Genomic DNA, 12,553 nt, shown 5'->3' with positions numbered 1-12,553 from the left:
GGCCCCCTTGAACTTTTCAACCTTTTGCCACATTTCAGGCTCCAAACATAAAGATATAAAATGTAATTTTTTTGTGAAGAATCACCAACAAGTGGGACACAATTGTGAAGTGGAACGAAATCTATTGGATTTTTGAAACTTTTTTAACTAATAAAAAAATGAAAAGTGGGGCGTGCAAAATTATTCGGCCCCCTTGCGTTAATACTTTGTAGAGCCACCTTTTGCTGCGATTACAGCTGCAAGTCGCTTGGGGTATGTCTCTATCAGTTTTGCACATCGAGAGACTGAAATACTTGCCCATTCTTCCTTGCAAAACAGCTCGAGCTCAGTGAGGTTGGATGGAGAGCGTTTGTGAACAGCAGTTTTCAGCTCTTTCCACAGATTCTCGATTGGATTCAGGTCTGGACTTTGACTTGGCCATTCTAACACCTGGATACGTTTATTTGTGAACCATTCCTTTGTAGATTTTGCTGTATGTTTGGGATCATTGTCTTGTTGGAAGATAAATCTCCGTCCCAGTTTCAGGTCTTTTGCAGACTCCAACAGGTTTTCATCCAGAATGGTCCTGTATTTGGCTGCATCCATCTTCCCCTCAATTTTAACCATCTTCCCTGTCCCTGCTGAAGAAAAGCAGGCCCAAACCATGATGCTGCCACCACCATGTGTGACAGTGGGGATGGTGTGTTGAGGGTGATGAGCTGTGTTGCTTTTACGCCAAACATATCGTTTTGCATTGTGGGCAAAAAGTTCGATTTTGGTTTCATCTGACCAGAGCACCTTCTTCCACATGTTTGGTGTGTCTCCCAGGTGGCTTGTGGCAAACTTTAGACGAGACTTTTTATGGATATCTTTGAGAAATGGCTTTCTTCTTGCCACTCTTCCATAAAGGCCAGATTTGTGCAGTGTACGACTGATTGTTGTCCTATGGACAGACTCTCCCACCTCAGCTGTAGTTCTCTGCAGTTCATCCAGAGTGATCATGGGCCTCTTGGCTGCATCTCTGATCAGTCTTCTCCTTGTCTGAGCTGAAAGTTTAGAGGGACGGCCAGGTCTTGGTAGATTTGCGGTGGTCTGATACTCCTTCCATTTCAAAATGATCGCTTGCACAGTGCTCCTTGGGATGTTTAAAGCTTGGGAAATCTTTTTGTATCCAAATCCGGCTTTAAACTTCTCCACAACAGTATAACGGACCTGCCTGGTGTGTTCCTTGGTCTTCATGATGCTCTCTGCGCTTTCAACAGAACCCTGAGACTATCACAGAGCAGGTGCATTTATACAGAGACTTGATTACACACAGGTGGATTCTATTTATCACCATCAGTCATTTAGGACAACATTGGATCATTCAGAGATCCTCGCTGAACTTCTGGAGTGAGTTTGCTGCACTGAAAGTAAAGGGGCTGAATAATTTTGCACGCACCACTTTTCAGTTTTTTATTTTCTAAAAAAGTTTAAAATATCCAATAGATTTTGTTGCACTTCACAATTGTGTCCCACTTGTTGGTGATTCTTCACAAAAAATAAAAATTTTATATCTTTATGTTTGAAGCCTGAAATGTGGCAAAAGGTTGAAAAGTTCAACAAAGGGGCCGGATACTTTCGCAAGGCACTATATATATATATATATATATATATATATATATATATATATATATATATAAAACTTTTCTATATAATAAATGTAGTTCAATCTGAGAGTGTTGTATGGAGTTGTAGGTTGGATCCCGAAACGTTCTCTTGTTTTTCTTTATGTTTGATTTTTGGGAAAATAGTGCAAGATAGATGTAGGATGACCATGTGAAATCCATTTATGATTAGGTTTTATTTGTTGCTTTTTCAAAAGCTGGTTAAATGTTTTAGATATTGTATTAACATTGCCCTCTGTATAATTACACTATCGTAAATTGTGTGGGTTTTCTTAGCCATAGGCTTTGGGGTTATAGATTATTTGGAAAAAAAGTAGTCTTGCACTGCCATCTAGTGGTGAAAATATATACAACTCCCTGTTCATGCATTTCAGTAGCAACTTTTTTATAACTATTTTATTTATTAATGTAAAAAAAAGTCATCACAATGATCTTTCCTAGTATACAGAATGTTATTGAAGTAATTTTTATATCATCCTTTTTTGTAATGCCGTGTTCACATGTATTTGTAAATTGATGTGAAAAATGTTGGTGCTATATGTATTTAGTCTGGTTGAAAAAAGACACAAGTCCTTCTAGTTCAACCAATAAATGGGGGGAGGAATCATACAATCTTATATACACAATCCTCCACCCCCAGTTGATCCAGAGGAAGGTGAAAAACCCCAGCAAAGCATGATCCGATTTGCTCCAGCAGGGAAAAAAAATCCTTCTTGATCCTCCGAGAGACAATTGGATATTCCCTGGACCAACTTCACCTATACAGTTATATACATCCTTTATTATAATACTAGTAATAATAATAATAATAATAATAATAATAATAATAATAATGTGAAACTTCCAAGGAATAAGCCCCTTTAGGGATCTACCTGGGCTTACATATGTGATATCCTATGGAGTACTCGATTTTGCTTAAAGAGACCCTGTTGCCAGGCCATTCAACAAAAATCTTCCCATAAGGTTTATTCTGGCCATTGAAATGAATAAATGTTCGTTGGGCGTTTTTTTGCTGCCTGAATGTTCCTCTCCTGAATGGGATTTTGCTGTGTTAAGATTTCAACAACACGGCAAAATGTGCAAAGCTCATCTTGCAGTAAACGACATGAGCTGCTTTGATGCGCTTGCTGCATGTAGGACATTGAAATTAATGGGCTGCCCTATGTGTGTAGGACGAGAACACACATTAAAAGACATACAAATGTGGCACGATTTTGTGTTCATTCTTAGTATGCCTAGATGTGAATGCAGCTTTTCTTTTTCCTTTTCTTCTTCCTTTCTTTCTTTTCCTTCTTCTTCTTTCTTCTTCTTTCTTCTTCCTTCTTCTTTATTCTTCCTACTTCTTCTTCCTTCTTCTTCCTTCTTCTTCCTTCTTCTTCTTCTTCTTTTTCTCCTTCTTCCTTCTTCTTCCTTCTTCTTCCTCTTCCTTCTTCTTCTTCCTTCTTCTTCTTCCTTCTTCTTTCTTCTTCTTCTTCCTCCTTCTTCCTCCTTCTTCTTCCTCCTCCTTCTTTCTTCTTCTTCTTCCTTCTTCTTCTTCCTCCTTCTTATTCCTCCTTTCTTCTTCCTTCTTTATTTTCCTTCTTCTTCTTCCTTCTTCCTTTTTTCTTTGTCTTCTTATTTCCTTCTTCGTCTTCATCTTCCTTCTTTTACTTCTTTATTTCTTTCTTTCTTTCTTTCTGTCTTCTTATTTCCTTCTTCGTCTTCTTTGTCTTCTTTCTTCTACTTCCTTCTTTCTTTCTTTCTTCTGCCTTCTTTTTTTCTTTCTTTCTTCTGCCTTCTTTTTTTCTTTATTCTTCTTCCCTTTCTTTAATTCTTCTTCTTCCTTCCGTCCTTCTGTCTTCTTTTTCTTCTGCTTTTTTCTTTATTTCTTTCTCTTCTGTGTTCCTTCTGTCTTCTTTTTCTTTCTTTCTTCTTTTTTCGTCTTCTATCTTCTTCTTCTTCCCAAAAGTTTGAGCAGCACTTTACAATAGATGTGCAGACCTGAAGCTCAAGTGATCAGATGTTTCCAATGGAGTCCAACAATTAGGTTTAGTTCTCTGGGATCCACCAAATGCTGAAATACAGTGGTGTGAAAAAGTGTTTGCCCCCCTTCCTCATTTCCTGTTCCTTTGCATGTTTGTCACACTTAAGTGTTTCGGAACATCAAACCAATTTAAACAATAGTCAAGGACAACACAAGTAAACACAAAATGCAATTTGTAAATGAAGGTGTTTATTATTAAAGGTGAAAAAAAATCCAAACCATCATGGCCCTGTGTGAAAAAGTGATTGCCCCCTAAACCTAATAACTGGTTGGGCCACCCTTAGCAGCAACAACTGCAACCAAGCGTTTGCGATAACGTGCAATGAGGCTTTTACAGCGTCCTGGAGGAATTTTGGCCCACTCATCTTTGCAGAATTGTCCTAATTCAGTTACATTAGAGGGTTTTCGAGCATGAACGGCCTTTTTAAGGTCATACCACAACATCTCAATAGGATTCAGGTCAGGACTTTGGCTAGGCCACTCCAAAGTCTTCATTTTGTTTTTCTTCAGCCATTCGGTGGTGGACTTGCTGGTGTGTTTAGGATCATTGTCCCGCTGCAGAACCCAAGTTCGTTTCAGCTTGAGTACACGAACAGATGGTCGGACATTCTCCTTCAGGATCTCTTGGTAGACAGCAGAATTCATAGTTCCTTTTATCACGGCAAGTCTTCCAGGTCCTGAAGCAGCAAAACAGCCCCAGACCATCACACTACCACCACCATATTTTACTGTTGGTATAATGTTCTTTTTATGAAATGCAATGTTCCTTCTACGCCAGATATACTTGGACACACACCTTCCAAAGAGTTCCACTTTTGTCTCATCGGTCCACAGAATGTTGTCCCAAAAGTCTTGGGGATCATCAAGATGTGTTGTGGAGAAATTGAGACGAGCTTTGATGTTCTTTTTGCTCAGCAGTGGTTTTCTCCTTGGAACTCTGCCATGCAGGCCATTTTTGCCCAGTCTTTTCCTGATGGTGGAGGCATGAACGCTGACCTTAACTGAGGCAAGTGAGGCCTGCAGTTCCTTGGACGTTGTTGTGGGGTCTTTTGTGACCTCTTGGATGAGTCGTCGCTGCGCTCTTGGGGTAATTTTGGGCGGCCGGCCACTCCTGGGAAGGTTCACCACTGTTCCATGTCTTCGCCATTTGTGGATAATGGCTCTCACTGTGGTTCGCTGGATTCCCAAAGCTTTGGAAATGGCTTTATAACCCTTTCCAGACTGATAGATCTCAATTACTTTCTTTCTCAATTGTTCCTGAATTTCTTTGGGTCTCGGCGTGATGTGTAGCTTTTAAGGATCTTCTGGTGGACCTTACTGTGTCAAGCAGCTCCTATTTAAGTGATGCCTTGATTGTGAACAGGTGTGGCAATAATCAGGCCTGGGTGTGGCTAGAGAAATTGAACTCAGGTGTGGACAACCACAGTTATAGTATGTTTTAACAAGGGGGGCAATCACTTTTTCACACAGGGCCATGATGGTTTGGATTTTTTTTCACCTTTAATAATAAACACCTTAATTTACAAATTGCATTTTGTGTTTACTTGTGTTGTCCTTGACTATTGTTTAAATTGGTTTGATTTTCCGAAACACTTAAGTGTGACAAACATGCAAAGGAACAGGAAATGAGGAAGGGGGCAAACACTTTTTCACACCACTGTATCTGTCTAGGTTGGAATGACTCTTTAACCCCGATGATGTTATTTTGTTTTGTAAAATATGATTGTCCACTTATCCCATTTCTTGTTTTATCTTACAGGAAAGGTTCGCCCTGGTTATTTTTGGAGCAGAATTTGCCTTAAGAATTTGGGCAGCAGGCTGCTGCTGTCGTTATAAGGGCTGGAGGGGGAGACTGAAGTTTGCCAGAAAGCCATTATGCATGCTGGGTAAGCTTATTTTTCAGATTCAGAAGGGTGGGAATTTTGCTCCGGCATCTTTGCTGTCATGGGATTTGCAGGTAGGAAACTTTGGATGTGGCACTAACCAGCCTGCAAACAGATTGATAGAGTACCTATTGGGTGTTGGTTACCAGTCAGCTACTGTTATTGTACACCACTTATGGTCAGAAAACTCCTCCAAGCAATAGAGGTGGACCTCAGTATGCAGCTCTTGGGTAAATGTAATTTGCTGATGCCAACATGCCAGTATACTAGTTTTTCTCCTCATTCCTCAATGCACCAGTGATGAAGTAAGCCATGTTATGTCCCCACCTCTGCCTCTGTGCAGCATCTGGCTGGGTTGAGCCTCTCCCAGTGCGAGGTCCCAGGCTCGAGCGCTATATAGCCTAGGGAGCCCCTTCTGTGGGTCTTGATGGGGCCTGCAGTGTAACCTTAAGGAAATACCTGTTGGCCACTGCACCCTTCAGATGCTCAGATAAGCTCTTCATAATCCCAGAGGGAAAACACAAAGGAAAGGAGGCTACCTCAAGAATAGGGTGACCAGACATCCCCGGTTTCTGGAGACAGTCCCCGGATTGAGGACACTGTCCCTGGACCAAGTCTGTCCCTGGTTTTATCCCCGGATTATCCCCAGATTGTATTTGAACAGGGGTTGGGGCAATTTCAAAGAGAGTCAGTGCAGAATTAAAAAAAAAAAATCAGAATTACACACCCCCGCTCTGTCGCTCCTACTAGCTTAGGGGGGTGTATTTTCTTCCATTATCCGTGCCCCTTTCTGATGACCACATTTTTTTCCCAGTTCAGCCCTGACAAGGGCCTGCCTGATTGCATACAAATTGAAACGCCTAAGGTTTGACCTCATATGGTTTTGGTAAATCTGAAGGAAAAACTCAGCAGAAAAACTGATAGTGTGTATGTATGGGGCTTAAGCCATACTTATGGGCCAGAATTTATGGCGGCCTCCAGCAGTCTTACGGTGTATGGCTTATCCATAGCAATGAATGGGGCTTGTGCTGTATAGAGAGGCACTGACTGGGACCTCGTCAGATAGATTACTGGATTGAAGAGCAAGGTAAACATTATCCTGTGAGTTAGGATTTTCTAAAATGGCAGCTTCTAATACAAATACAGGGCAGTACAGTGGTGTAGTGGTTAGCACTTTCACCTGGCAGCAATAGGGTTGCTGGTTCAAATCCCGACCACGACACTATCTGCCTGGAGTTTGCATGTTCTCCCTGTGCCTGTGTGGGTTTTCTCCGGGTGCTCCGGTTTCCTCCCACACTCCAAAGACATGCTGGTAGGTTAATTAGACCCTGTCCAAAAAAAAATTAGCCATAATATGTGTATGTGTATGTCAATGTTGTAAGTGTGTCGGGACTCTACAGGTTAAAGGACCGCATAAATAGCTGCAGATGGACACCGGTGGAAAGAAAGCGCCCTGAGGTGATTCAGTTCATATAGGTAGCGCTATACAAGTCATTCATTCATTCATTCAAACCCCCCCCCCCAAAAAATGCATTTCAGCCCTTAAAAAAACAAAAAAACAAAAAAAAAAACAAGAAAAAACACATACTTCCTCTGTAACAAAAAAGATGTCTTGCTCTGCCATCTTGTGGAAAAAAATAGGAACAGCTAACTGTGCATGCATTTCATTTTAGTGACTGTTCCATCTTTTTTCTGTGCAAACTGAACATTTTTGTTTCAAATTTGTGCCAAAAGAAAATTCTAAGAAATTTGGAGGTAAATGAGGAGGACCAATTCCCAAATTTAAAAAAAATGCTCTCAAAAGGAAAAAAATCCCCAAAACTAGGGACATCACCTTGTCTCCAAAACGATAATAATGGTATAACAATCTATAAAGAGCTTAAAGTGTTACTAAACCCACAACAGTAAAATCAGTCTGTATATGTAGTAAAGCATGCTTGTTATACTCACGTTGGCATCTAAGGGGTTAATCCTGCGCATTGCGTAAAAAAGGCTGTTTAGTCCTGTCTTTCTGATCCTCCCCTTCTTCCACTGTCCCCAAGCCATCTCCTGATAGTACAGAGCCTTGGGTGCACTCTGCACATGCTCAGTTTGGTGTGTTTAGTGAGAGAGTTTTTTTAGAGGGTGCATGTGATCAGCTCAGGGCAAATCAGCACTGTCCAGACAGAGGTTCAGGGGTCATGCAGCCTCATAGGACAGCCAGAGGAGAATTAAAACTCCTCTTGCAAGCTTTAACCAGATACTGATAGAAGTCATAAGACTGCTGTATACTGCTGATGAGTAGACATGTGGAATTCGTTTTGTTTCAAATTCGTTTTTTAACAAATTTTGCCAAATTCGTTAATTCGGAAATTTCCGAAGTAACAAAAACCCATTTAACTAATTTTTCCAAATATTCAGAAACTCGGAAACCAGAAAACCTGAAAATTTGAAAATCTGAAATAGTAACTAACTAATAACTTAACTATTACTAACTATTAAATCATAGGTATAGGAATTTCCTTTCAAATTTGGCTGTTAGGGAACGTAACGAATACGAGTTTATCTGAAGTTACGAATTATCCAAAATAACAAATACCGTGTGTAAACGAATGGAACGTAATGAATAATAAATAACAATAATAAAAACTTTTTATTATTATTATTATTTTTATTAATTCATTTCATTCCATGTGTTTAGATGCGACATGCGTTATTTCGGATAATTCGGAACTTTGGATAAATTCGTATTCGTTACGTTCACTAACAGCCAAATTTGAGGAAATTCCAATACCTATAATTTAATAGTTAGTTATTATTAGTTAGTTAGCTATTCTTTCAAATTTTTCTTTCTTATTTTTGGATTTTCGGATTTTTTAATTTACGAATTTATGAAATTGTGATCATAACAAACAACCCAAAAAACAAAAACAAAAAAAAAACAAATACATTTTTCGTCAGTGCACATGTCTACCGATAATAAAAAGTATTTAGGGGCGTGGCTTGGTGCCTGAAGAAGATGGACGCTTAACTCTCTTCTCCCGTTCCCAGAGGCCCAGCTATCTTTCGCTACGACTCCCTAACCGCCTAAACATGGGGAGCACACAGCAGAATATCCCCCCGGCGAGCTCCAGACCGTCCAGGGGTCAAGAACTCTCGCCGGCTCAGCACATCCCGGAGATATTCAGAGCCAGACCCCGTGGCACCGCGCCAGACTCACAGGCCGCAATGCACGAGGCCCCACCAGCAAGCAGGCCCGCACGCAGGTCACGGAGCCGCAGCCCGCCGACTCCCGCCGCCGCTACCCCACCGACCTCTCAGGCTTTGAGCATTGCAGACCTACGAGCAGTGGCGGCTGACATCAAATCCACGCTTTCTGCAGCCATCTCCGAACTCAGAGAGGATCTACACACGATGGCGATTCGGGTAGAAGAGGTTGAGGAAGCTCAGGCCCGACAAGAATCCGCGCTCTGCCACGTTCAGCAGGTCTCGGAATCACATGCGGTCCACCTCAGGGAAATCAACCGCCACCTGGAGGACCTCGATAACCGTGGGAGACGCCGCAATTTACGGGTGAGAGGCCTCCCCGAATCTTTTGAGGCACAACACTTGTCCCGCGAAGTGTCCCTCATCCTTAACGATTTGCTTGACAGACCACCGGATACCGTGGTTTCCTTCGAACGCATTCACAGAGCTCTCCGTCCCAGAGGAAGAGAAGCAGACCCGCCGAGAGATGTGATATGCTGCCTCACGGACTTTCTAGTAAAAGAAGAAATTATGAGAAAAGCAAGGGAGAGAGGTAGAATTTTACACCATGGCGCCGAAATCAAAATTTTTCAGGACCTGTCCGCCATCACGCTCCAACGGAGGCGGGAATTGAAGCCATTACTGGACGTCCTTCGGGCTCGTGCAATACCGTACCGTTGGAAATATCCTTTTTGCTTGTCTGCATCAGCCAACGGCCATACCGTTAATCTTCGTGTACCCGAAGATCTGGATCACTTCTGTACCGTCCTCAACCTGCCCTCAGTGGATGTCTCGGACTGGTACAGTGACTTTCGCTTACCTACCATGCACAGGGCCACCTCCATGGATGGTGTAAATGAAGCTGGCAATTTTAACATCGGCCGTCGCCGAAGAGCACACCCGCTCCCAACCTCTCCACGTCCGTCGGGCAATCTACGAAACCAAAGCCCTTCGGCCTCTCCGGATTACAGGAGACAAAGACGTTCGTAGGATGTTGTCGAAGGATTCCGCACACGACGCTTATCTACCCTGCTCTACCTGATCTTCTACAGTTCCCTGGACGTTCGTCGATCGACTCGTCAGAACGGATCCTCCCCATCCCCTGTTCCGAGGGCCCCCACGACTACTTCCCGCTTGCGAAAACAAAACTTCCACGTTGATCAATCGCCTCCCAATGGCACGTCAATACGCTGTCTATTCGATCTACCTTCACTGTGAATTCCACGACAGGATCGGTGAGTAGACGTTTTTCTTGCTCCCCACCAGTACCCTGCCCACCCCGGCCGGACCGCATATACGCCGAAGAACATACTATAAACGATCGGACGGCCGTACGATAGTCAAACTGGACGCTTCCGAAGATCTTGGGTATTCACCCATCGATCGCCTGTGGATGCCGGTTCGGTCGGATGTACTGTCGTTTTGATCATCACACTCTACGCCTGATTGTTCCAACCCCCCCCCCCCCCCCCCCAAAAAAAAAAAAAAAAAAAAAAAAAAAAACTTCTCCTCCCTAGTGCTCTATTTTATCTCTTTTTTGTCTCCAGCCTTGAGGTACTCGGTCTCTCTCCCCTCCACACACTGTTGAACCCGGTGTGTCTTCTAAACCACATATGATTAATCTACTCTCCACTGGGCCATTTGCATTGCCATCAGACGCCCAAAATCACAACACTTCCCCCAGGAAATTCAGTTGTCCAGCTCCCTCATTTTGGGGTGAGCCTTGATCTATCATCCCCCTTCCCCTTGCAAGAGACCGAATACCTCTGAACTGCATATTGATCAAGCTGTATTGAATGCTCTCTTCCCTTTCTCTACATACACGCGCTTCCCTCATTTTACGAAGCCCTGTCTGTAAGTTTACGCCCTCAGTATTGCACAAATGAGAAGCAGGTGTGGTGAGCAGATTTCAGTTTCTTGTTACTGTTACTGTTACTGTTACTGGTTAATTTTGTTTTTGTACTTTGCCGTTACTGTTCACTAATGTTTTCCTCCGCAGCAGCTTTCACTGTGGGCCCTCGATTGCCTTACTATGCTCAAATTGTTTATTACATGAAACCCTCCCTTAATCCTATAGTACAGTATTGCTTTCTGTTCAGCTGCACACCAAACGGGGACATCCTCCCCCCCCCCCCCCCGCACACATTTTCATCTAACCCACCTGCCTACCCAGAACACATGCTGGCTCTCTGGTCCTGTTGGAACATTCCCGGATGTGTTTCCCCCTACCGCCATTCCTCCCTCAGCTCCGCTAGCACACTAGAGGCCGTTCCTCCCGGTATCCCCTGATGTCTGCAATCTAACAAAGACTTACCGAACTTTAGTACTCTAATCCCCTGAATACTTTCTCCACTATGGTACAATGCTATTTTCCTCACCTCCGCTCTCTCTATAACTGGTTGACAAGACTACCACCAAATCCCCCTCCATGTTACACACTTGGTTTACATCAGATAGTCGCATATATTACCACCTTGACCTCATGGGAACTCGGTCACTGAACTGATTCGACTTCGACACCAAACACCCCCCACCCACAGGGCTCTTTCGTTAAGAAATCCTTGACCCAACCTGGTTTAATATTTTTGTCGGGTGTAGCTAGTCCAGTTACCCCGACCCCAGTTTTTGTTTATTTTCCTCCAGCTGTGTACTTCCCCGAATACACAGTTGGGCCCACTCTAGCTCCCGCGGAGCTCCCTTTTAGAACCCTTCCTCTTCCTCCTTCCTCACCTCTCCCTCAACCTCTCCCCTTCCCCCCCCCTCAAGCCGCTCGCCGCTGTTCTCCGATACCATTGCTATACCCACCGATACTGGTACCCTTCTGTAGAGGTCATCTTTGGCTTTAAACGATGGCCTCTTCCCACACCACCTCAAACCATCCTAAGCTCAAAATAGTCTCTTTAAACGTAAAGGGCCTTAATATCCCGGAAAAAAGAAAGCAGACGCTAATCCACATGAAAAGCCTGAAGGCAGATATAGTATTTCTACAAGAGACGCACTTCAGCACCCGAAACACACCGAAATTCTCCAATGATTTCTATCCACATGGCTATCATGCAACAACACCAAACTCTAAATCTAAAGGCGTGTCAATACTACTTTCAAAACATGCCCCCATACAAATTTCGGATACTCTAGTAGATGAACAGGGCAGATTCCTCTTCCTCAAAGGCACGTGGCACACAAAGCCGATAACTCTAGCTAATATTTACAGCCCCAACAAAGCACAAGTGCCTTTCTTTAGAAAGGTCCTCACTACTCTGCTCGACTTTCAGCACGGAATACTACTGCTAGGAGGAGACTTTAACGCCCCGCTAAACCCACTCATAGACACGTCCACAGGCACGTCCCACCTCCCATACAGCGCCCTCCGACAAATCAAACTGCTTCTCCAAAAACTCTCCTTACATGATACCTGGCGCACTTTACATCCTAAAGAGAAAGACTACACCTTTTTTTCTACCCCCCACAACCGATACTCGCGACTAGACTACCTCTTTCTGACTCAGCCTGACCTCTCTTACCTGACGGCCTCCAGTATAGAACCAATGACACTATCAGACCACCACCCTATCTCAGTCACGCTAGCACTCCCTGACTTACAGACATTCACACGAATCTGGCGTCTAGACCCCTCTCTTCTCACAGACACGATACACGTGACAGAACTTAGGAAGTGTCTAGTAGATTACTTTAAAGAAAATGACACCCCAGACATATCGAGCATGACCCAATGGGCCGCTCACAAATGTGTAATAAGAGGAAAATTGATCTCG

General features: G+C 43.3%; 1 protein-coding gene across 2 annotated transcripts in view; it reads left to right on the top strand.

The window, feature by feature from the left end:
- Positions 1 to 12,553, top strand: part of KCNQ3 (potassium voltage-gated channel subfamily Q member 3) — a 391,330-nt gene that overhangs the window by 204,153 nt on the left and 174,624 nt on the right. For both annotated transcript variants that reach the window (XM_077493360.1, XM_077493361.1), the window contains exon 3: positions 5,429 to 5,555. In XM_077493360.1, the coding sequence (XP_077349486.1) occupies positions 5,429 to 5,555 (127 nt within the window). The remainder of the gene's footprint in view (positions 1 to 5,428; positions 5,556 to 12,553) is intronic.

This window comes from Lithobates pipiens, unplaced genomic scaffold, assembly GCF_037356315.1.
Source record: "Lithobates pipiens isolate NorthernLeopardFrog02 unplaced genomic scaffold, aLitPip1_a1.2 Scaffold_19, whole genome shotgun sequence".
Taxonomy (NCBI): domain Eukaryota; kingdom Metazoa; phylum Chordata; class Amphibia; order Anura; family Ranidae; genus Lithobates; species Lithobates pipiens.
The sequence above is the reverse complement of the archived record's forward strand: the minus strand, read 5'-3'. Positions and strand labels throughout refer to the sequence as shown.